Source organism: Thermobia domestica, chromosome 2 (genome assembly GCF_964235325.1).
Source record: "Thermobia domestica chromosome 2, izTheDome1.hap1.1, whole genome shotgun sequence".
Lineage (NCBI taxonomy): Eukaryota > Metazoa > Arthropoda > Insecta > Zygentoma > Lepismatidae > Thermobia > Thermobia domestica.
In genome coordinates, this window is record NC_137455.1 from 275,946,816 (window position 1) to 275,972,659 (window position 25,844).

Below are 25,844 nucleotides of genomic sequence, written 5' to 3' on the forward strand. Positions count from 1 at the left end.
TAATATCAAAATTTGGAAATTAGAGTGGCCAAGTGTTTATAAATTAATTGAAACAATGTAATTAGGGCTTCACAAAAGCCCTTTAACAAGATATTCTAGTGAGATGCATCATCTCCTTCAACATAACCGTGTTGACGTTGTATGGTGAGTTCTTTACGATGACGAACAAATTACCACGAAATGTTTTGAAGTTTTCTTCGCGAGATCATAGTTGACTGACTTAAATATCTCCCAGCGATAACAATATCTAGAAATACTTCGTTTTGTAATATTCTTGAGATACTAAATTCCTTTTGTTTTTTCAAATCGTGATTATCGTGTTTTCAGAAATTTTGGGAATGCTGTGAATGTACCGCAATATAAATATATATATATATAATATCTTTTAAGTTAATGTCGAGGAGTGTGTATGAAAACAAATAGGTTATAAGAAATACATTAATTGTGTGTTTAACAATACGCGATAATCTCAACCCGTAATTATGGGAGTTAGTGATCCACAAACGGGAATAATTTTCTTCCTTACCGCAATGTCATTTTGTTTCGAAAAGTTAAAAAATTAAAAAATAAGGAGGATTGGAATAGAAAATAAGAAGGGTATTATTATAGTATTTCTAAAGTACTAATTCTGTTTGCCACTATGAGGGACAGTGTTGAATTCTGGAACATGACTGGCAAATTTTTGAAGATTTACATATATTCTCTTGTTATTTCGTATTTCAGTCCTTATATTCACTTCTTAACCTCGAACATTTCATCGGTGAACAAGTCTGCTGAAATATACAGTAGAATTCAGTATTTGATAATACGAGAGATTTTGAGTTGTACGTTTATGGTTTGCATCCTTGGAGTTCTAAGACTTTCTGGTACAACACACAGGATTGTGAATTAAGAAAGAAATTGTTTACTGTTGAAGAACACTACTCTCTCATGATAGAATTTTAAATCCCACAAAACCTGGTTGAATCAAGAACAATAGAAAAAAATATATAATCAGTAAGTAGCCTGTATTGTACGGTTGTGTAATGACAAAATAAGTTACTACATAAGATACTAGTTAAATTCGAAAACTAGAATTGATGCACAAGACAATCCTTAATCTGTTCTATTTCCAATTTGTATTGTGTGTATTGCAAGATTTCATATCCACAAAGGTTAAGGTCAAAGTTAGGGTAGAGGAAATAATTTAAATTCAAAAATCAAAATTGGTACTGTGAGAGCTTGGAAGTCGAGATCAGTGAAAAATTAATCTTGAGATTACTCTTAGTTTTGTTTCTCTTTAGTATTAACTTTGAACACACATTGAACTTTTTCAAGATCCATATAGAAATATTAAGAACCTCGGGAACTTATAACACAATTGTTATTCCATTACTTATAACTAAAGCTAGGAATTTTTAAGTGCTACACCTTATTTGTATTATTATTTTCTATTAAAGTGCCCGAATTAGCTTCTCGCAAAGAAACCATTCAAAAAACATTCTAAACTATGTTTTGATTGCATTCTCTTTTAATGCACGCCCCCTGTTCTCGATGTAATCACACTTATGTACTTTACATTTTTGTGGCTCATTTGCCGCATTTTTCTCCTATAATATTTAAACAACAAACACCGAACGTTTGCGACTTCACATTACTTTATTTCATTGCAGTCCTTGTTGCGTGAAAGGAAATGTGAAGTAAAGGAATATGGTGAAGTCCAACTGACCAATAACGACTATCATTAGTCAGCATTGTTTACTGCCGGAACAAATTTAAAGTTTTAATTTTTCAGCACAGAATACGATTTGATTAGTATTGTGTGCTCCCACTATTCTGTGTTTCCAGTAATGCGAAACAAAGAGTGAACGGTAACTTTGTAGATAATATTGCTACAGTTTAGTGCAAATGATATTCAGAGTAACGAGTCTGTTCTGAAGTGCAATGTTTGTGATATTTCAATAAAAGTTAATGAAAAACACCAATGTAGTCGTATTGCGCTGCATATAGGTGGTGCAAAATATATGAAGAATAAGGTACTACAAAACATTGCGTTCTGGGATTTGATTTGGGTAGACTTTTAATACATGAGTGAATTTTGAGTCCTTATATGATGGAATTGCATTTGAAATTTGCACCTTTGTCTACTACCAAAATTTTCACCTTTTTACCACAATTTTTCCGCCTAAAATTCCTAGCTCTAATCATAACGCATATCTTACATCAGCAACTAATAAAACACCATTCTGTTTTTCACTCAGCCGACGATAAAATGTGCACTTTTCTTTTAACCTTTTATTGCCGTTATCTTCCCATTAACACAGCATCATAATTACAACCATATACTACCATCAGTTCCTTGCAGTTTGTATATTCAGAAGTTAACTCGACACAGTGATTTTGTGCGATAACTGTTAACTGAATTGAGCGAGAAATAAATCCTCATAAATTTAATAATCGCATTTCTGTCGAAAGTGCACACACAAAAAGTTGCGGGGAAGTCAGAAGACTGAAAGAGGGGTGAGTTGAGTAAGTGGGGTGTTTGGCGGGGAATGTCAAGCATACACACAGGCTCTGCTCAGTTGCCTATATAGCATTACAGCACTCGGATCGTTATCAAGATGAAATGGTTTTCAGTTTCGCGTCATGGTGAGAATTGCTGTGTATTATGATGATGTTCACCACCACAATCTCACATAGCCTAGGATCAAATCAGGGACACCTTGCAGCAGAGGAGAGCGCTCTACCATACTTTCCTATGAGTACGAGACTTTGTCCAAACACAAGTTTGAGGATGATATAAGGCATGAAAGAAAACGTGGAAGACTAATAACGTTCCAGACGCTTAACAACGTCCAAAACTCACGAACATGTGGCTAAAATGAAGTATGATTTTTAAAGCATAAACGTAATCACAGATATAGTGGACCTGCCGAAATGAGATATGCATCATCTCTCCGCACGTGAGCAAACATGTTGCAACGCTTCCCACCTACCGTACAGTCTGGACCTAATTCCTGCTGACTTTTTCTTGTGTTGCTGAGTCTCAAGGTCGGCTTGAAGACACATTTGTGATAGTTTCAAAGATCCAAATAGCTGCGGCTAATGCTTTGCAGGGTATTTTAAATCAAGACCTGGTGTCTGCTATGAGCAGAATCCCTGTATTAACGCTGAAGGATCCTGTTTTCAAAAATATTGAGTATATTTGAACCTACTGAGATAGATTGTTGCCAGAATAGTCTTATTTGTTTGGGACAAATTCTGTTACGTTTTTCAAGTGTATGAGTAATCAGAAAAAATGTCGAGAAAATACTAGTAAATATGACAAGCAAATTAGTGCAGTATTCATATTTGGTATTATATATATACATATATATTGGTAGTAGATAAAAGAAAGACATGCGAAATAGATGGCAAATAAATTTTTTAATCATTCTGTATTAAATGAATGTATTTATTGGTATTGTTAGGTTGAATTGTTGTAACACTACCGAGTTAGACTCTGGTTTGGTACGTTTGGCCAAGCTATGAAAATAATTTGAGATGAAAATATTTTAAAAGATTAAAGCTGTTAAAATGATGGAGACGTTGATAATTACAGAAGTCGAAGTAGAATAGATGACTACTTTTCAATATCTAGGTAAAATTTTTAAGGAAGATATGAAAGCAAACGATAAATAGAAAGCGGATGATTGTGGTGAGAACGATAAACAGTACACTATTAGAGTCACTGATTGAAGAATTACAATTCAAAAAGGACTCGGTTGTAGGGCATTGCGTTGTACAAACAGAAACGTAAACATTACTAGAAAACGATTAAAAATATCGTTCTTTAATGAGAATGGATAAATTTAGTTGACTAGAATAATACACCAATGAAATCATAGGAATAATAAAATGTGAAAATTAAAAAGAAGTTAAGCCATTGTTGCAGAAGAAATTGTACTCTTAGTAACATGGTAGAAGGTATGATGGAAGGAAATCAAGAAAGGTAGAGAAATTTAAAATTAATGAATAGTATTAATGATATAACTCCTACATCAAGACGAAGCTCCCTTAGAATCACAGTATACTTCTAAATATGTAGCAAGTGAACTGTCAGTGGTGGGAGAAAATTGTAAAGAATTATATCAGTAGAGATAGGAACTAGTTCTCTCTACCGTTGAATTCCAGTAATTTCCCATTTACCCCACAATTTTGACGTAAATCTAGTTGAAGTTCACAAGTATTGTTGAATCTAGTCGTCTTCCTCAATTTTTACAGGCCAGAGATCCCATGCTGTGACACGTGCAATCGACCCTATCAACTGTCCTGAGTCTACTTTGTGTGTCCCGAAGTTTATTTCCGGAACGCAAATGTCGATTCCAATACGATGTCAGTAGAGCAACCCTAACCTCTTGCTCAGATAAGGCATCACCATGTACGTACATGAAGCAACACATAAATATCCCACAGCTTGATTGAGATGAAAGCAACCAAGCATACTCAAATAATTTAAGATAATTATTTTCATTGAACTATTTGCACATAATGGACATAATCCTGATCTAAATAAATAAAATTAAATAAAAAGTGTTTAATTAATCAACGTGACGATGAGATACCTAAATCAAACAATTAATACCAGAGCAGTGAGCAAATCTGATAGAAACGCAGATGTCATATTCGTAAATAAACATAAGAAGCATATTCAATGTTGAATCCAATCTGATTCTTTGATTTGGATGTATCGATTCTTTAGCCAATGTTATATCCTTACTTTTACCGGAAGTATATAGGAGCATGATCCGAGAAGCAGAGCTGAAAATTAATTCTAAGGGTTTTGCATTGAGTGTTTCTTTGCCATTATTTTCATCATCAGTATTTTCTGGTGGAAGGCTTTTTCAAAATGATATCCTCTGTATGCCGTGTAAATTCTACACAGAATATCAGCAAGAATCGGAGCATATATCGGAGGGTTGTACATGTGTACCCCCAACATGGTAGAAGATATGATGGAAGGAAAACAAGAGAGGTAGAGAAATTTAAAGGAAATTGTCACCTAAAGGTAGGAAGAGAGCAAATTGTCACCTAAAGTTATTTATCAGCATACAAAGATGTACCTTTGAGAAAATTTCGTATGGGCTCTTAAACGACGTTCACAAATATGTAGAGCTCAAAAGGGCAACATATTGAACATGTTCCTTGAAGTACAATGTATACCGTTGAACATGTAATAGCTTGGAAACAAGTTTTTTTTTTTAACGATAACGCATCCGTAATCGCATTTCTAACCAGTTAGGTAATTTCCCGTGAGTTTTACATGTAAGCTACCTTTATCTACATTTCATATTAAATTAAATATGACCGACTCAGAACAGCTGAAAATTCGACGGATGTGTCAGAGATACATTGCGGGCCACAATAAGATTCACCATTATAAACCTTAGTAACTCTGTACAGAAATCACCTACAGTAACAATACGTATCTCGTTGAATTCAACTTTTTTGCCATTTATGCTCAGAATGGGTGGCATTCCTGATGGTAGCCGTACAAGTTTCGACGGTATTCTCATTGGTGACATCGGTACTCAACGTCGTCAGTTGAATTGTCCCTTTTGTGTTACACTTTACAAAGTTCAAAATTGTTAGCTTGGAGGGTGCGCAACTCATTCAGTTGCCTAAACTGTCTTTGCAGAGTCAACGGTGGTTTCTTTTTCGTATACTCTATTTCGTTGTTGTATACTCGTTCAAAATGAAAACACGCTTTACACTGTACGGCGCCATTTTGTGCGATGTCACATATTTGTTGCCAGATAAACAAAATAGTTTTTGAGTTGCTGAACTCAATGAGCCATGTATCGTAACCATACGTGTTTTTGTATCGAATTGTTAGCGTTGATAATACTGAACCATACTGTGGTCTCCACTATACAATAGCACACAGAAACACGTAGTTACATTCATATGCTATCCAATTTGTGGCTATTGTAGCAGTGGTTCCACACCTTTGAATTATTCCTGTAGTAAACTTTAGTTCGGCCATAACCAGATAGAAAAAATAAAAGACACCTATCACATTAATAACCTCAAATTTAGTAAAAGGGCGCACAGTGACTCAGTGGTAGAATGTTCACATCTCATGATAGGAATTCCTAGTTCGATCTCAGGCCTTATGAGTTGGTGGTCAACAACAGTCCTGTTCGTGGGTTTTCTCGGAGTTCACTTTTCTCCCACATTCTCATTCTGCCAATTCTTTCACAATCATTCATTTCCATTAATCATCCGCCTCCTTAACCTAAAGGACATAACTATAGGATTTAAAACTTAATTTCATTTCTTTTTGTTTCAAAAAAAAAAAATCACTTTAGATTGGCATTCACTTAGAAAGGTGTTCCATGATGTAGTTCATAGAAATTATATTTTCTATTAGCTTCTCACCAATCTTATTTTTACTTAGAAAATCCTAATAGACTTTAAATAGATGGAAAACCAAAAGCATTTCTGATTAAAGATTCTTAGGAGCATACAGACCAATCTATAGGGAAGCATAGGCGCTCTTGAGGTAGTAGTTGGTAACGGTATAAATCAGTGGATTACAAGGTAAAAGATAAACTAGAAATTCTATTTCTTTTCATTTTAACGGGAAACTGTTGTAAGTACACGTAACATGGAAGTGGCAATTGTTAAAACTGAATTATCCCCAAATTGCTAAAGCAAGAAAACTCTGAATCCTTTACTGCAAAATTAAACTTCATGGATTGAAAATGGAATGTCAGCAGGTGCCCAAACATAGCAGGTAAGTTAAAAATCAGAAGAAAGAAAAAAAAAAAATTCAGCCAGTGGGGATTAGTTAAGTAAATTGAAATGAGTAAGATGATTTCAGATCAGGTGAGCCTAGAATTGTTAATTTCGAAACAGAAAACGAAATAAATGTAGTTCCGTTCATAGTGAATCAGAAAATACGACAATGTGTAAGAAGTTAAAATCTAATAAACGACAGTAATAACGAAAGAGCTAGTTACGAAATCAACGGATTCAACTTTTGCCTTGATGTATATCCAAATGAAAGCTTACAGTGATGTGCATAGATAAAGCAAGTGAATAAGGTGCTGAAAGACTCACGAAAGAAGAAAAAGAAAACATTTTGCTGGTCAAAGAATATAATGTGGTTGTAGAACTCAGAAAGAAAAGAAAAAACTGAAAATACAGACTAAGTATGCGCAGCGGAAAAGAAAGGCTAGAACAGGAACGTAATCACAAAATCTGAAATGTACAATTTGAAGCTGGAAAATTCTTGTGAGTCATTTCACTCAACGTGACACCAAAGTTTTGATATCCATGAGGAAGAATTCATTCGGCTGGGCGCTACACCATCTGCGTAGGGCGTGATAACATATTGTCACTGCGAAAGTATTGAGCAGCAAGTGTTCGTTAAGTGGTTCGAAAAAGGAAAGTGACGGAGCCAGATCTGAACTGTATGTTAAATGCATCATAGTTTCCCAATTCCAAGATTGAAGTTTTTGTTAACACTGTTACAGCAATATGGGGATTCACATTATCATACAGGATTATTACTTCCAGAGATTTTGTTGGATTATTTCGGCGCAGAGCAGCTCGTAGACGATCTAATATGACACAATATACAGCAACATTGATGCTTTGTACTTTTACTGCAAAATCATCAAATCACATGCCAGCTGTTCCAGAAGACCATGAACAAACTTTCTTCTAGAGGGGATGTATTTTTAGTGGGAGAGTTTTTTCTTTGTTTTGTTTTGTTTTTACGTCATACTCTGGTGCTTTCCTTCCAGGATGTAATGAAACACACTTTTCGTTACACCACTAAGAATGCGCTTCCATTCCGCTTTACCGGAACAAATGCTTAAGAGAGCATGCCATCCGGATCGCGCTTTGCTTTGAACTTTGCATACCAGTTACACATGTTTGTGAGCATAATACACTTGTCACCATACGTTGGACACAACTCACCATAGATGACAAGGCTCTTCCCTTCTGACCATAGAAACATCATCACACTGTACAGCTCCATTGGTTTAAATATGTCGAACCTAGATATCGTTTCCAGACAGCTGTTGTTGTTATTATTACTATTTGTTTCTGTCGTAATTGTGGAAGTTACCTAGGAGCGATGTGGCCAATGACCAAACTTAGTGGTGAAGGCTGAGCGGAAATGTATTTAAAAAAAAGTGAGGAAAGAAAACATGTAAAAGTCGATACAGGATTGCTGAAAAACTAAGAAATCCAAGAATGTTTAATAAAAAAGACAGATAACATAGATAACATGAAAACTAACGAACAAAAAATTAACTAGGAAGGGTCACACACAAAAACTGGCCTACTTACCGGGGGCGCGGTGGCTCAGTGGTAGAGCGCTCACCTCCGGTGCTTGGGGTCCCTGATTCGTTCCCAGCTCGCGCCATTTGTGGTAAACAAACACCGTGCTCAGGGTTCTCCCGTTTCCTCCCACTTTCTTCATTCCACCATTTCACTCATCTCTCATCATCACCGTCTCCTTTAGCCTAACCGGCATAACCGTGGGACGTAAAACTTAGTTTTTTTCCTACTTACCACCGTGAAGGGAGTGTTTATCACGAAGAAGAAATTACAAGAAAAGAATGAATCTAGAATTTACTTAAATTCTAGAATTAATGGACAGAAGAAACTTAAATAGCAACAATAACAACAAAGTTAAAGGAGCACTATAAAAGAACAAGAAATCATATCAATTGAAATCGCAAATTCGAAAGAAGAAAATGGATAAGACAGAAATGTCAAACAAGAAAGGATATTAACGCAGGAAGTGTATATGACTTACGAGAAAATTAGGCCACGAAGACCGAAAGAACAATATGCTAGAAAATAAATAAAGAAGATCTATAACTAATACTAAAGTGAAAATATAAAAAAAAAAAATAATCAGAAAAGTTCTACTAAAGCAACAAGCTTTTTTCTTTCTTTTTTTAAGAGGAATTTCATACTAAGATCCAAATTCAATAAAATATAACAAGACCTGAAACATGAAGAACTCTCAGATATAGATGAGAGACCAGCAAAAATACATAGTAAGTGACAGAATGTATAAATTAGAGAATTTATAAAGAAGGAAAGGTTACCCGAAATTTCCAAAAGAGCAAGATAATGACAGTATTAGAAACAGCAGATGCTGAGGAATGTGAGAATTCAAGAACGATAAGTGTGCGCGGCACATGCTTCAAAGATCTTGATAAAGATAGTTCCCTATTTTAACTTGACTCTTCTATAGACGTAATAGCAAAGGTTTGGTTTTAGAAAGAATATAGAAACGCAGGAAGCACTACTTACATCAAAGGGATTGGTAGGAAAAAGAATTCGAGTTGGAAAATCAACATACATAGGTGGCATTTATGGACTTGGAGAAAGTATTTAATGTATATTGAAGCAAAATGGTCAAAATTTTGGAAGAATCAAGGATAAAACCTATATGGAGCAAATAATAATATATAACTTGTACAAAGAACAGGAGTCAGGCAGATGCTCACTGTCATCCATTTTAAAATTAACTTCTTTTAGGACCTACTAAATCGGTTCTAGTATCCCAAAATTTAAATACTCCCAGCACAATTTTGCTCTCCCACCCGAAAGAGGTAGACTCACCAGTTTCATAAAAATCCTATGCTTACCTAATTAAAGAAAAGCGAAACGAATTCTCCCTGAGTTGAGATCTTGCTAAATCTTATTAAAAACGGTTTGTAGCAAAAGTGTATGTCAGACGTAATACGAATCACTATTGTTTAAAAGAAAAAAATATTCAAGAAGGCGTACGTGTAGGTCGTCATATAGCGTATGAGATTTGTCTCATGTATCTAACATTTCTGCAGTCTTTGCGTTTTTATATATATTAGTCACCCCTTCTGAAATTAACATTGCTGTGAAAAAAAAAAAAAAAAAAAGTCACAAAAAGATCCTAACCCAGAGAGACCGCCGATGAGTTCAACGCCTGGTCAAGGAAAATAATTTCCGAACTCGGCAGTAATAAACCATGTTAATTTGGTTATTCAAGTGTTACCATTTGTCCAACATCTTCATCCTCTAACGAAGACTAGTATTTGACAATTGCATGAAAATAATTTTTGTGAATTACATCTTTTTATTTTATTATTTCGAACAAAGACTAGAATTTAACAATAACAAAATATACAACTTCCTTGCAATAAAATATGCTTAAGACTTTAAATATCAGTTCATCTTGTTGTACTGTTCCATTTATTTGTCTGTATTTGAAGTACAATCAACCGAAGGCAGAACAAGTTTCACAGTAAATAGGATATGGCAACATCGAATCACATGCAAATATTGTTGGAAAATATTTCACCAAAGATAAAATAATTTCTACACTTGAAATATTGAAGTATAACACTTTTGTTACTTTACAATGTAATGTGCGAAATATATTTATAAATTATGTAATACCTTGAAGAAGTGGTTTCTGAAAATACAATTTTTTAGGCACACTCGTACTCTTGAATACTCTTGAGTCACCATCTGCAGGGAAATGGCACCGTTAACCTTTATGCTACTTCGTGTCTAAAGGTACATACTTACGTCAATGAGACATTTTTGTACATTTAGGTAAAGTTTGAATTTTAAAGTTTCGTAGTTCAAGGGCGATTTCTTAATACCATCAGCTTGGTATTGTTCAAGTTCTGCAATGGCGATATGAATTTGCCAAACAGTCTTGCGGTGACCTTAATTGCTGAAAGTGGTACTAGAGGCAGCAGCAGCGTACTCAAGGATAGAGTGCCTACTTTCTCATTTCAATACAGAAAATAAGATATGTGTAAATATCTTCCTCATTCATGTGTCTATTATGTTACATAAATTCTCCGACCTCCTCCAAATATAACGGGTGGCTCAAAAGTAGGTATACAGACCAGCATCGATCAAGTATGACATTTTAATTTATTAATATATGAATTTATTTGCTTTGGTTTGTTCTGAGCTTAAGGTATAAGTGAAAATAAATTAAGAACAAATAAAGAAGAAACTAAATCAATACCTGTATAGATAACAATAAGTAAATGATACAAAATGTCATGACAGATCAGTACGGGACTGTATACCTACTTCTGGGCCACCCTATATATATAGGACTAATGTAAGTTAATCGGTATATGGTGATTTTCAGCTAAGACCATTGCATATAAATAAGAAAATATACATACAGTGAGATCTCACGAAGACTAATATTCACAAGCACGGAAACCGCAACATTATGAATGACACTTATCACACTTCACTTCAAATATCTGAAAAATGTAAGGATTGAAAAGTCAATAATTGCAGATAGAATAACATATTTAACATGCAATATGTAAATAACAATGTATACTTTCAGAAAATAATTTAATTTAAGTAGGGGGATTATAGGGTTTGACAGTATTAATGTACCCTTATTATACGTTTGAAATTTGAAACTTCTTATAACCAAAGGGTTTTCACATTAGGATTACTCAAGATTTCTCCCTCCCAAAAGTTGCATTTGCTAACCATATAACAAAAAGGGTGGTTCGTGTAGGACGTGAAAAGTACACCAGATAAATCCCTATATAACTACACGTGATCAGTGGCGAACGCAAGGTGTTTCTGGGTTTCAACACCCCCTTGAAAGAGATTATGAAAAGATAAACATTTACATATTAAGATGTGTATATAAACAATACTGAAATAACATGAATTTGATTTTACTTCCCCCCTCCCCCTTGGTGAAATTCTGCATACGCTACTTCAGTGACGACGTCTGATGAGAAAAGAATATTTGTCCTAAGTTGCTCTGAACATTGAAATTACATATAGTAGTAACTACATTACGCAAAATATCTTCAGAGGTTACAACACTGAATTTTAATTTAGATGAAATGTTACAACCATTATCGAAGTACGATAAAAAAGAAATGCAATTTTTAACACGCCACGGTTCTACTATTTAGGCTAAAGAGGACGGACGCTTATTGAAAATGATCATTTTGAATATTCGGAGATCTTCCTTTAAATACAGAGAATGAAGTTTCCCTAACAAGTGAGAGATTCCCTTGTAGCAAATATTTCGATGATTCATGCTTTAGAGCTTTCTTTATGAAATTACCCAAATCAGAACACGACTCTGACTCCTTTGCCCCAAACATAATGAAGATTAAACAAAACATTTTATTTCGCACAGAGCACTCAGAAAGCCAAGAAATCCTATCATAGCACGAACGCTGAAATGTTCGTGAGTAATTAGTAGTTGTTATTTTAACAGAAAACTTTGGGTAGGTCGTTTCCCATTTAAAGAGCAGTGATGCTCGTAAATCAATCAGCGCGAGAGTTGTTAATAACAATTCTATCAAATTTGTGTCTGGCACTGTTTGCGCGGTCATCATTTGCTAAAATATTTACTTCGAAATAAGATTGATTATGTTACCTTGTTGAAGTCGAACACTTCTCAGATCTTGGTATTTTACGTACGAATTCTTTACAGTACACTAAAACAATAACTCACTCCACATGAAAAATGCAACACAAGCATAAAATATAGAACTAAAAGTACCGCCAATCCGTGTTCTATGAACAGTGTTGCTAGTCGAAAGCAGAGTAACGGGAGGATGTGTAATGTATCTGTGATTGAGATTAATACTTCTCCTTAAATACGATTACAGTATAACGCAAAAAGACTTAGTTTCTATCATTTATGTAAGGAGTGTGCTTCAGAAAGGCATTGAACTTTTTATTTCTGTTTTCTAACCATCACTGCTCCTAGGTTCTGCATAGAAAATTCACTTTAGCTCAAAATGCGTAGAGTAATGCTGAAACATACCAGCGTATCGAGGGCAAACGAAAGGTTGTCAGGGAAGAAAAGAGGTAGTAGGAAAATAGTGTGTACATACATACTCTAATCCTAGCATAAAACTTTTGCAAGAAACCCCGATGCTTGCAGCAGCTCTTGGACGCCCGAAGAACATAGCATATGACAAGAAGCAAGAAAGAAGACATGCCCCGGAGCTCTGCGCATGTGCAGTGCTTCCACTTGTCCAAGCGAGGCGAGAGAACCGTACATTCGATGAAAATAGTGGTGATGTAAGCAAATAATTTATGTACATAACAAAATGTGTATCTTCTTACCGACATCCCGGCATTCAGTAATGAGTTCAGCCCTCTCGGCGTGGAAAGGGGAGGGAGTGAGAAGGTGTGAGAAAAATGTCTAAAATGGCTGAAATTAGTTTCGAATATACTTTTCAGGTTCAGTAATCTGTTAGATGACAATCCAGATAGCATTTAAACCTAAGTTTAGGCAAAAACGGGTAAGTCAGCTGGATTGGAAATTTACAGGGGAACGCCACAGGCGTTGCTCGTTGTTTGTTATATTTAGTTCTTTATTTTCTGACAGCAGCTACGAAGGCGTTGCCCGAACGTTGTATATTCCGTATTTTTCGACTCTCGGGATTTCTTGAGTCTAAGCTCCTAAAATGGTTTTATATCATACCAAAGTAACCCATGAGAAAAATTAACTCAGTTGAATAATATTAAATGGTGCCCCAAGCAACCTCAAGTTTTCAATGTGTTTACAATATACAATATACAATATGAAACAAAGGTACCTTGTAAGTTTAGAACAGATAGAGGGAGTTATACTATATCTTGGATAGGGGTAATGAAAGAAAGAAAAAAAAATGAAATGAAATCTTTTGAGTTTTACATCCCACGGTTCTGCCGGTTAGGCTAAAGGAGACGGTGATGAGAAATGAATGAAATGGTGGAATGAAGAAAGTAGGAGGAAACAGAAGAACCTCAAGAAAACCCACGCACACGGTGTTTGTCCACCACAACCGCATCTATTACTGAATAGTGACATCATGGCGGTCATCTTGAAGTCCACCATCTTGGATCCAGGTCCAAAATTTTTAATAAGAAGGGGTCATGTGGCACGTTTTGAGGTGCTTTTCGTTACAAACACACGTCTTACGTACTTCCAACTTATCTGTAATCACTTAATAGTTATCATCTTCATAATATCTGTTTATTGACTTACAATTGTCTTTCCATTCTTACAAGGTACCTTTCGTCATGTATATTATAACTGCATTCAAAACTTGAAATCGCTTGAACTTAATATTACTCAGTTGGGTTAATTTTTCCATGGGTTACTTTGGTCTGATATAAAATTATTTTAGAAGGTGAAACTCAAAAAAGGCGAAAAATAAGGACCAGATTATATATAATATAGATCCCAGTGTAACTAGAACACCTGGAGCAATTTCAGCCAAACGGCTTACAATTTAAAAAAATAAGGCACCCCAAGAGATGTGAGTTGGAAGGGTGACATGTAAAAATAATCCAAATCGACCAATATTACTGTTCAGTCCATGAATACTGACGCTGTCAATGCCATTTAAGTCTAAGTTTAGCTCCATCGCCACCGGGGAGGGGGGAGGGATAACATATCAAAAATTACTTCAGATTAATGTGGAATATATAGCTTTCAGGATTTTGAAACCGGCTGATCCCTTTGAAATGACTTCTGGAACACAGTACCAACTTCAAGGTGCATTTTAAAATTATATCGCTTTCATTAATGGGTGTGTTCTATGGGGGGAGGGTTCAAAATTTATGCTGAAAATAGAGTGTCTTCTGTGTTTTTATCATTACATTTCGACTGAAATAGTATCCCAAGGGGGGAAGGGAATTTAGATATATTCCCGAAATATATTCTCCCCGTGCGAAGAACAGGGATTTCAACTAGTATTATAATGTTAGAGAGATTAAAAGTTTCGTTTAATTTTTCAAAAGAGAAACTGAAGAGCAAGTGGATGAAAGACAAGGAAAGGAAGGATCACAGTTTACATGAAACAAAATGACACACGTACCAGCCTTTACCTACTAGACATATTGCTTGGAATCTTGCGCGAAGGTTCACAGCGGAAGTGACGCAATTACTTGACTCATCCATTGAATAGGGATTGCAGTGAAATCATATGCCTAACATCGCACATTAGAGGGATAACAGCTCTTAAAAAGGAGAGTGAAAGCATGTAAAGTCTCAGTACGTATTTTTTAAAGCTTCTACTTCCCTCTGCCGTCGCCTGTATCTTCAGCATTATATGGCAGTCGCTTCTCTTTCTGCTGTCTCTCTTTTTGATTTAATATCTTTTAGCTGGGGACTAGGCACTGCTGCACACGCTATCTTATATATTGAAACGTTCCCATTTTCTCTTCTTTAAATTATTTTTACTTTTTAAACCTTGCTTCCTTTTTTGGTTCTTCGCCTGTTTCTCGTTAGCTAAACTGCTTTAAAAACTTATTTGCATTAATCACGTTTTACTTTCAGATAATTCACTATATTTTACCCGTAGTTTTTCTTTCTTTTTCTGTTTTTTTCACTTACTGTTATTAATTCATTTGTTCACCTTCACCATTTACATACTTTTTACTTTCATTTGCTGTGTTTTTTACACATCTTCGTTTAATATGTTCACTAATTTCTCATTTTGTTTTGGATTTTCACCTAATTACTGGAAAGATTTGCAACTACTTTCTATTTTTCATGCATAAACCCAAAACCAAGCACTATTGATCGTACTACACAACACTGAAACTCTACATAAAACACTATTTATTACACAAACAGTAACACTTAAAGAGAAAGTATTCGTCTAGTTCTTGAGTATCATCAGCATCACTTTTATTGTTTGTACTGAAACGTATGCCTTTTTTAACAGTCTCCTTTAGTTTTGTCTACTGAGAATACATCTGAAATGAGATAATGTAATCATATTTGTTTTGACTTTAGGAATAAGACTCGTTAATTATCAAACGAAGCAATTTTTGGGGTTTGCGAAGTTTGAGCTGGTAATAAATTAAATGACATAACCGCAAAGTAATATACAGACTTCAGTTTACTGTCTTTGCGATTGGCAGCACTAAAGAATATCATAATACGTATGAAATCTCTGTAGAAGATAATATGAAAAGCAATAGCAAAAGCGGTTATCTAATTGTGAGTAATTATGACATTACATATTGTGTAATAATTACAGTGGTTTATGACACTATGTTGACATACTTTTTAAATGTAGCCTTCTATTCTTTGTTAATTGTTCGTTGGTGGCATGAAATATCAAGAGGATGCATTGTCGGATCTTTTTCCTTCTATAAAACTGTGACTAGCGGTCTATTAACATGTATAGAAATTTCTGTTCGTGACCATAAGAGTGATATTCGGTCACAGGAGGATGAAACAACTTCTCATATAGAAGGTTGTTTCATCCGTATCGTAATGAATTGGATCCGCCTGCCCCAGACTGTAAAACTTCTTTTCCATCACTGACCATATTCAGTAGCTAACGATGAACAGTTGCACATCAGAGCTTCCATTAAAGGATGCTTCTGTCAATACAGTCTAATCTAGTTTAGCCCGTGTTCTTGCACACTTTCCAGAGTCTCTCAAATGTTGTGACTCGACGTTTTGTAATGTTCCGTTTAATAGACCAAAGGCGCACAGTTCATGGATGATGCCTATGGCGATTTATTAGGGATGTGTCTAAATGATAATCTTACCAGACTCATGTTCCATTCGAGGCATTTAGACCACCGTTTGTTTGGCAGTGTGACTGCTCTTTGTTTCGGTGGATTACATTTGCAGTCTCATTGCCATACAAAGCAAGGACATGTTGGCAGTATATGGAATCTAAAACGTGCTGAATATAGTAAACAACATTACTTTGATATTAGATGCCACTTTGTGTGTAGGAAGTTTTCCTTGGTACAGGAACTCGTCACTACTATAAACCTTGTGGAGATTTTTTTTTTTTTCAAATGTGAATCCACTGTGCTTTCTTTCATCGATAAAACGATAGCAAATCGCACACACCTGCTTTGACCTGGTCAAATGGACCCACACCTCATTCAGGATGATGAACTAACGCTATTTGTCACCCACTAGGTAGCGCTCATACAGACGTTTGCATATCTCTCCGTTGCATGTGCGTTGGTTTTATAGCACGGACCAGCGTTGTGCGTCGTTCTCAGACCTGACTCCTGTCGGATGATCTGATCAACAGTTGGTGACCGTCGGACACGTGCTGCTATTTCACGTTACGTTAGGGGATTCTCTTTGCTCACATCTTGCCGTACTTACGCATTGGTGTCTCAGTGTCTCGAGTGTGTTGTGGAGCTGGTTGCTTCTGCGGTTTTGAGCAGATGGTATGTCCTTCGAAAGTGAAAACGCATGTATGAGTATCCCCTTATTAGACATTGCAAAACCCTTGCACTTTTTTTAAATTTGGCTCGATTTGTAACTTAAGACGTCGCATTACTATTTGCGTGCAAGAGGACGGAGATCAGTTTCAACTAACTGAGTGAAATGTTGCATACTATGTAGACATTACTTAGATTTGATTGCTTAATGTAGAAATATTGTTTTTGTGATTTTTCATTATTTGTCATATCATGTAGAAATCTTGACTTAATGTAGTAATGTTGTTTTTATAGATTTTCGTTATTTTTCGTATTATATCATGTAGGCATCTATCCCCCATACATCTTTCTTTTATTTGATGGTCATAGGGTTGCCAGTTGCAGAGATGTTCTGTGAAAATTACTTTTCCGCTTCCGTTATTAGAAACTGATTTATCATCAACCTGAAAATGGCGAACACCACAAATTGCAATGATTCGACAGCTCAGTGTGCCTATACCTAAAACCATTGCCAAGTCATGTTAGATACGTTCTGCGACTTTTTTTTCTTCTTTAAATTCATTTCCATCGTAGGAATTGTTACCTTCCTAATGCTTAATGCATGTGAGTTAGTAGAATCGCTCAATAGTACTTTATTTGCATACAATCCCCTTCCAGCTGTCATATATCATTAGACAGCTGTTACTGGCCAAGATTGACCGAACATGACTTTTAACACCGTAAAACTTGAATTTCAAGAAGTAGGTAGGTTAGTTCTAATTAGGTTGGTTAAACACAGAATAGAATCGAATGGCATTTGCTCCTTCGATGAGATATCAGGTTCGTTAAGACATAGAATTAGTTACAGTACCTAGCAAAAGTTGGAAAAAAGTTGGAATAGCTTAGAAGTAGTATATTTTATTTATCAGAAAAAAGTTATAGTTGTATGACCTATATTAGCAGTTTCTTCCAGATCTGTAAGATTTAAAGACACGTCCAATGATTTTACCTAATATATAGAATTTGAATTACAAATACAAAATCATGTTGGATTGTCACTCATTTACTTGTATTATTGGTATCTTCATAGTATCTTTCAATTTTGCCAATCATGCGATAAGTTTACCTTCATGTGTGCAAGTTGCCTGTGACTGGCTATTGTGCAGTTAATGAATGAGTCATTGCATTAGCCTCTTCAAATTTGAGGTGAAGTCGTTACACAGAGCTTAGTAATGCCTAACTCTTTTGCGATTTCCTATTTTTCTTAAAGTAATCACAGCTATCTAGATACCGTGAAAACAATATTGAAAACTAGTTTGCATTTTAACACACTCCGGACAAGTAACGGGTTCTGCCATCGTGGAACTATTGTCCAGAAGAGGGATCAAGGATGTAGCCTTCTCTTTGCTTTACATTTTTATAGCAAGCTTTGTAGTTGTCAGACATGTTTAAAATAAAAGCAATTGAGCAAGTATTTTCTACGAACTTTGGAAACACACACAGATACGAAAACTATCTGCTGAGAAAAACAGTTTGTCCGCAAATTGTTAATATGATAGCTATTCTATATGCTTTTGTCCGCAACTCACTGACTAATTTCATTATCGACTGGTGCATGTTCCTTCACTATAACTCAGACATCTCTAAGTTGGAACTGTGATAGCGAACACGTTGTCGCTCACGATTCTGAAGCAGTGACCAAGGCAAACCAGAGCAAGTTAAATTGTGCGCCAGGCTATCACCAAATTTGAAACAGATAATGTCATTAGAGTGTACTTCCGCGTGCTTGTAAAGTAACTTGTTGTCCCTTACCGTCAAGTTAGTAGCTGTGATATTACATGGTGATATATAGTTGCCAAAGCTTATTCCAGCGCAATCGTTGCGGGGGGGGGGGGGAGTGTCTACATGTTGCACTTAAAAATTTATCTATCTTTATTTGGTGGACATTACGTAGAAGTTGTAAAACGAAAGGGTTTTAAGATTTTTCTCTTTCCATGTATGATCTTACACTTATCACAACACTCAAAAGAAAAAATGTATCAAGATAAAAAAAAAAAAAAAAATAGTATTCACAAATTATATCTGTAATTTAAAAAGAAATGTTTTTAGTACCGAATAGTATCAAACGATAACTTGAAATGTAATTTTGAACTTTCCTGTGATATTTAAGGTCTAAGAAAACATAATATTCGCACAGTTTTCATGAAAACAAAAAAAAAAAAAATTCTTATGAAAAAACGGCTTCTGTTAAATTTCTTAAATGTGCGATATTTCGATTCTCCTCATCTTACTGAATATAAGTCATAACGGGGACAACAACCGGAAAGCCCTTATTAGGACCTTAAATAAAGGGCTTAAGATCGCCATCGATCCCCTGTTTTCATTCGTGTATCACATTTCCATTATGTGCCTTAACTTGTGGACACAAGTGTATTAAAAGTCCATCATTGGGTTATCAGTCATCTAAGAATTTAATTGTCGAACTACTTACTATTTAACCATCTGAAACGTCAATATTTTTATTTGTCAAATGAAAGTGACATTTAGTTAGAAACGACTATATTGAAGTTACGAAGATTGCTTAGTAGGAAACTCTACTTAAGGTCTTAATAAGGGCTTCTCGGTTGTTGTGCCCATTAGGACTCATGTTCAGAAAGATGTGAAGAATCGAAATATCACACATTTAAGAAATTTAATGAAAGCTTTTTTCCATAAGAAAAGTTGGGTGTCCTTTGTATGGCAAACATGAAGTCAGGTTTACTAGTGAAGCACTGTAATTCTTACATCAAACTAAGAAGTTACGGGAAGACCGGAAATACATGGAAGCTTTTTATTTTCAAGCAAGGGTTGAATATTTAACGATGTTAGTCGTAATAATAATAAATGCTGCCGAGTTACCATAAAGTCTACAAATAATGAATCTGCAAGTTCCTCCACTCATTCATTCCTAGTTAATACATTCGTGAAAAAACTTGTTTCCTTTTTAGTTTCTTGATTGTGTGTGCCCACTTTAATTAAAAAACAAGTGAATTTAGTGATGTTACGTTTGTATGTGATTGATTCTACATTATCTCTACTATTTATGTGTATTAGTCTTTAAAGGCTATTAACTTTATATGTGACTTTTTAAACACTTTCTTTTTAAAAGTCAAATGTATATTTTTTAAATGTTTTGCTACGGTTTAGATCAGTCAAACAGTAAAGTTCCCGGTTTACGCATGTGCCATGTAGTTCTAGAGCACACACCAATTCAGTCTACGCAATGGGTAAGGAATGCATAGCTTTCTTTGCATCCTAACTAAAATTTCTATTTCGACGTATGATTGTGACAAAGGTAGGCCTATATTTAGTTGATATTCCGTGGTGCTGAGTTGTGTGTTAGGCTGAAAAAAAAAAAAAAAAAAAAAAAACGTTGAACTCCAAGTAACGTGTAACTAGGTTTGTTTTATGTATGATGAAAGTTTATCCATGCCCGACCCTTTCCAATATGAGAGAGATAAAATGAACCACAAAAAAGACAGATACCTATCAGATATCAAAGAGTCAGATATCTATTAATATATGCAGTATTATCAGAGTATAAAACTAATTCAAATTACTTGCTTCTAATGTCAAATTATTATAAGGTTATTTTCACATGTTATAAACTGTACTATTCATTCCAGATAAGCTGATAGGCAGTCAAAACAAATTCCCCTTCTTCCCACCTTTTTGCCATTGCAGAAGTGACTTTTCAAGATGCAGTATTGTGTGATATCTAAATTTTTACCCCAATTCATTTGCACCTGATATTAACGCGTTCACTTCCGGCAGGTAAAAAGGTATTTAAGTGCCTGTGCCCTAATTAAAACCTCCCACAACAGAAATTGGTTTTACTTGTATATTACAAATCAGAAAACAAATTTTGTACATACCGCCAGATGATGATCTAGTATAATGTGACTTTAGTCTGAAATGATAGGCTATACAATTCAATCCAAATCCGACTAAGGTCGGACATGGGAGCAACCATGTTAAAAAGATATTGCTGCTCATTTTAAGCTCTATCAAACATCTCTACTAACAATTACTATTTCAAATTTTTGTCTTTAAAACAATATTGGTTATCATTTATGTGCTAGCTGTTTGAGTCGTATTTTCAAAATTCTAGGAATAAGAACTTATTGGTGATCTATCATTTAAATTTCCATGATCATTTTAAGAGTCGGGAGAGGTTGTCAATCAAACAAATCCAATTGGAATTCTATCTTCTATTTTAATGTAAGAACATGTGTCTAAAAGAGGACCGGATGAGACATGTTTTTCTTACATTTCAAATTCCATCATTACCATTTAGCACTGTGATCCTTGTCGTATACAAATTGTATGTACTCTTTGATTGTATGTTAAAATGAAATTATTGCATGACTACAGTAAGTGTCCATTCAATTCCAACCCTGTTGTCGCTCGCAGTTCCATCTTCCATAGCGTCCACTTAAACAAAAGGCAACTATTAATTTAAATTTAGTATAATACTAAAAAATGTGTCACCTATCTCAGTAATAGTGTTTTAAAATATGTAGAGCTATTATGAAAGTTATAATTAATTCTCTAGATATATTTATATACATGCTGTGCCACTGCGTATAGGGTTGACGGTGGAAAGAACAACAAAATTCACGTTTATCAGACCACGTGCTTCAGCGTGGTGTCGAGAAATTTTGTTTTGATCTATCAGCGTATCTGGGATGAACGATATTATTCAGTCTGTTTGTTAGTTTTATCTGCTCGCTTGAAATACTATTCCTCTCTTTATTTTAAACTTTGACCAAGAATTCTGCTGTCAGCAGCACGCAGTGTAAAGTAAACAATAAAGGAGAGTAAAACGATCGCAGATGTGTTTCTTGACATGAACAAATGATATTAGTAAAATTTACGTAGTAAAATGATACCCTTCTTATGTTATATTATTATTTTTTTCGTAGTGATGCCTGCTTCTACGTCGTCAACTGTAGTAGTCCAATCACAGATGCCAAGCACTCCTGTACTACAACAAGCACAAGCTACAGGGACACCAGCCCTCCCAGGATCACCAGCTGTAATGCAAGCTTCGCCTGCTCCACAGGTCATTCAGTCCCCACAAATTCAGCAAGTGATGCAAGCTTCCGGACCACCGTCATCTCACTTAATGCAACCAAATAATTCACAAGTACTGCAGACTTCTGTACCGACTGCATCTCCACAGCAGTCGAACGCTGTGTATTCTCAAGAATATTCTCAGTTCACACCATCAGCAAATGGAGTGTTGTATCAGCATGGCGCGTATCAGACAGTTGCACCAAACATGTCTTCAGTGCATTATGCACCAACTGTTTCAGGAACAGCAGTGATTCAAAATCAAACAGTGGTTCCCAGTGTTGCGAATATCCCTCTTCCAGTCAGAACAGCAGTGCCTCCACCACCTGCTGGTCTTGGTACACCTCCATTGCCACCCGATGATCCACCACCCCCGGTTGGTATGCTACCACCTCGAAAAGGACCACTTCTTCCTACACCTATTACACCACGGCAAAGTGCAAGTCCAAATATGCCTCCTGAAACTGGGGGACTACCACATCAAAGATTTTCGGAGGGAAGAAGGCATAAAAAAGGCAGACCTCATTAAAGTACATGCAGATATAATATATCGAACACTTTTCATATTAGTAGCTTCAATAATGTACAAAAATCCATATACTGTATCTATGGGTAATGTATATTTACAAGATCGTGTAAAGCAGTGTATGTATTGGATACATGTGTGTGTGTGTCGAATGCTAGTGAAATGTTCAGTTTGTAGAAAAAGGTGACGAATGAATTCTTTATCAGATTTATTATAATTGGAACGTACCAGTTTGTGATTTAAACCGCGGTGGACTTGTGTGGATAGTATAATTTTTGAAAAGAACAGAAAAACAACGTAAACGAAATGGTGAATAGCTTGAAGCTACCGCCTCTACGAACGAGAGGTAAAACTGCAGTGCAATTGTGGTGGGAACATTAGAAAGTTGCTTTGTTCAATTCTTATTTATGTGTCTCTTAAAGAAAGGTGTAATTGTCTCAAAACTTATTATCTCTATGAATTTGTTATGGTTCCACCTTATGAATATCGATGACTTCTTTTTTTCTGTTTAATCCTTTTGTAAACGCTTACGTAGTAAGTGTCTTTTTGTTTCTTCAAACTTCTTGTTAATGGTAAGTCATATTTGCGTGTATTTGTAATTTATGAATTTCTGTTTCATAGTTGTTCCCAAAGATTGAACAAATTTAAGAAATTCAAGCAAATCACTCCTGATTCGAAATTTTTAAATATATATATATAGATATGTACCTCATGTATTCTTGTGTGAATTGAACTGACCTTTTCACAATCAAATAAAATTAACAAGAAAATAAGAGATTATATAAATATATATACAAATATAGTGCAATGAAGGACAAACTGCGCGCTTTTTGTAGAAAAGTGAAAACGGACAAGCATTCATTTTTAATATGCTATGACCCTGTATTAGATCGGAATAAATAACACTGGTGATAATGTTAGGGAGTTCATTGTTGGAATTATTTTTTCCTTACATGGTTTTTATTAATTGAAAGTAATATAAGTTTTTTTACAAATTGCATTGGTTGTTCAAATGTAAGTGCAGTAGAATGGCCCAAAATATTCAAATTTATCCCACACCCTTGGGCACCATCTCATTTTTTTACTGCAGCTAATAATAGTCAATTGCCAAAATTTCAGTGTCCTAGGTGGACTAGAAGGCAGTGCTCAACGTCTTACAAATTTGAAAAATTGCATTATTTTGCTCATTTTTTAAATATAAATTTCTAATTATGTATTTCTTTTCCCAGATGCTGGTTTTCTGACATAAATATCAAGAAAACTGTATAAAGAAGGAAAAAAAAATAGAACTGTCAATATTTGGTCGTGAGGACTGTTGTGTTACATGTGATTGTTGTGGAATATGGACTGTGTGTGAAAATATGGCTTTGCCATTAGCTTCAACAGGTCAAGCGGACAGTGTATTTTTGATAGGCATCAGAGACGTAGAACCAATATCTAGATTTAATAAGTTACCAACTTTAAGGCAAGTTTTTCTCAGATTCCATTTTTTTCTACATGAAAAAAAAATCTGAGAAATGCAAGTCACAGCACTATAAACGAATTAATTTCATTGTGGTAAAAGGCCGCTATACCTACTAGACTTACAAAATATTGTGTTGATAAGCTTGAAAAAGTGCACAATGAATGGCTGTTGTTGAAAGAAAATAAAGGAAGAATGTCTGATGCCCAAAAGAAACGTGAAACATCATTTCAAGAGCAGCTTGATAAGATGTTTGACATTGCTCACAATGAAGCACTTACTATGTGCAAAATAGATGAAGACAGGAAGTTTGTAATTGATCAAAGGACTGAAAGAAATGTGTTTATTTCATCAGAAGACAAGAAATACAATCAGAAACAAGCAAGAGTTCTTGAAAGAAGATTTAAAGAACAAAAAAGACTTGAAAAAGGTACAGATCAAAGTTTCTCGTCCCTGGCATCCCCAGCTGTGACAATTTCAAATTCAGAAGACGATTTATCAGAAAATTCTGATCCGGTCAAAGATAAATTAGAAGAAAAGCTGTATAGTACGTATAGGCCACTAGGGAATCACGTACAGATTTGCAGTCTGAGACAATTGCAAAGAAATCTTGATGAAATCTTTATTTTCTACACATGTCGCTAGTGCATTAGATCGCAATAAAGTTTCCGATAGGGACGCCTTAAGATTAATGGTCCCTATTGCACCAGCACTAGGTCATGACCCCAACTTATTGGCATTATCACGAAGCACTATTCAACGCAGAAGGAAAGCAGCAAGAAAAACTGTGTTTGAAGGAATAAAAGAATCTGTTTCGGGGTTTGCGTAACAAGTAGGCATGTGTTTTGACACTACATCAGTTAACATAGGATTGAAAAATGGAGCTTGTGTTTTGCTGGAACACAAAGTTGAAAAAGAATTATTAAACTTTCTGCAATCAGTGTGTTAGTTGTCTTAGGAAGCAAGAACCAACCCAGAGTGACTTATCTGGAATTAATAGAGCTCTCTTTACTTGCTCTGGGCCATACTCAAGTCAAAGTTCATTGGAGAGCTCCAGGTGCAGTACACCACGCGCGTTGGATGGCGAAGCTGTTATACGCTATCAAAATATGTGATGATGATGGTTTTAAAACCACATAAAAGGAAAAATCTCAGTTAGAACGCTTTGTGGAATTTGGAGCTCTTGTGTATTTCAAATATTGGATTGAAACACCTGTGGCTACAAATGCTCCTTGGTCAGATCTTTCCCTGTGGAATGACATGACAAAATACCATGAATTGATCCTGAATTAAGTAAGGTTGCGAAAAATGCTTTGAAACCTCCTCTTCGGTACCTTTCGGATGAACTAGTTAGTTTGAGTTTATTCTCAAATAAAGTATCCAGTGAGGACAAGGTGACAATTGTCAATGAGATGAAGTGTGAGCCTGCAGACCGGAAGGTAAGAGGAGACTCAGCTCTTTTAAATAATCAAGCGGTTTTGGCTGATTTTGCCTCAAAAAGATCAGTCCAGTTGTTTGATAAGTTAAAAATAGTAATGTAAAAAAACGTTTTTTTTTCTGTGAAGTTTTTTT

General features: G+C 35.3%; 1 protein-coding gene across 1 annotated transcript in view; it reads left to right on the forward strand.

Moving 5' to 3' along the window:
• The window catches only part of LOC145678505 (uncharacterized), a 393,685-nt gene extending 369,955 nt beyond the window's left edge, over positions 1–23,730 (forward strand). Inside the window, exon 15 of the mRNA XM_081748725.1 lies at positions 22,134–23,730. Within this exon, the coding sequence (XP_081604851.1) occupies positions 22,134–22,813 (680 nt within the window). The 3' untranslated portion in view covers positions 22,814–23,730. The remainder of the gene's footprint in view (positions 1–22,133) is intronic.
• Positions 23,731–25,844: the final 2,114 nt, after the last annotated feature.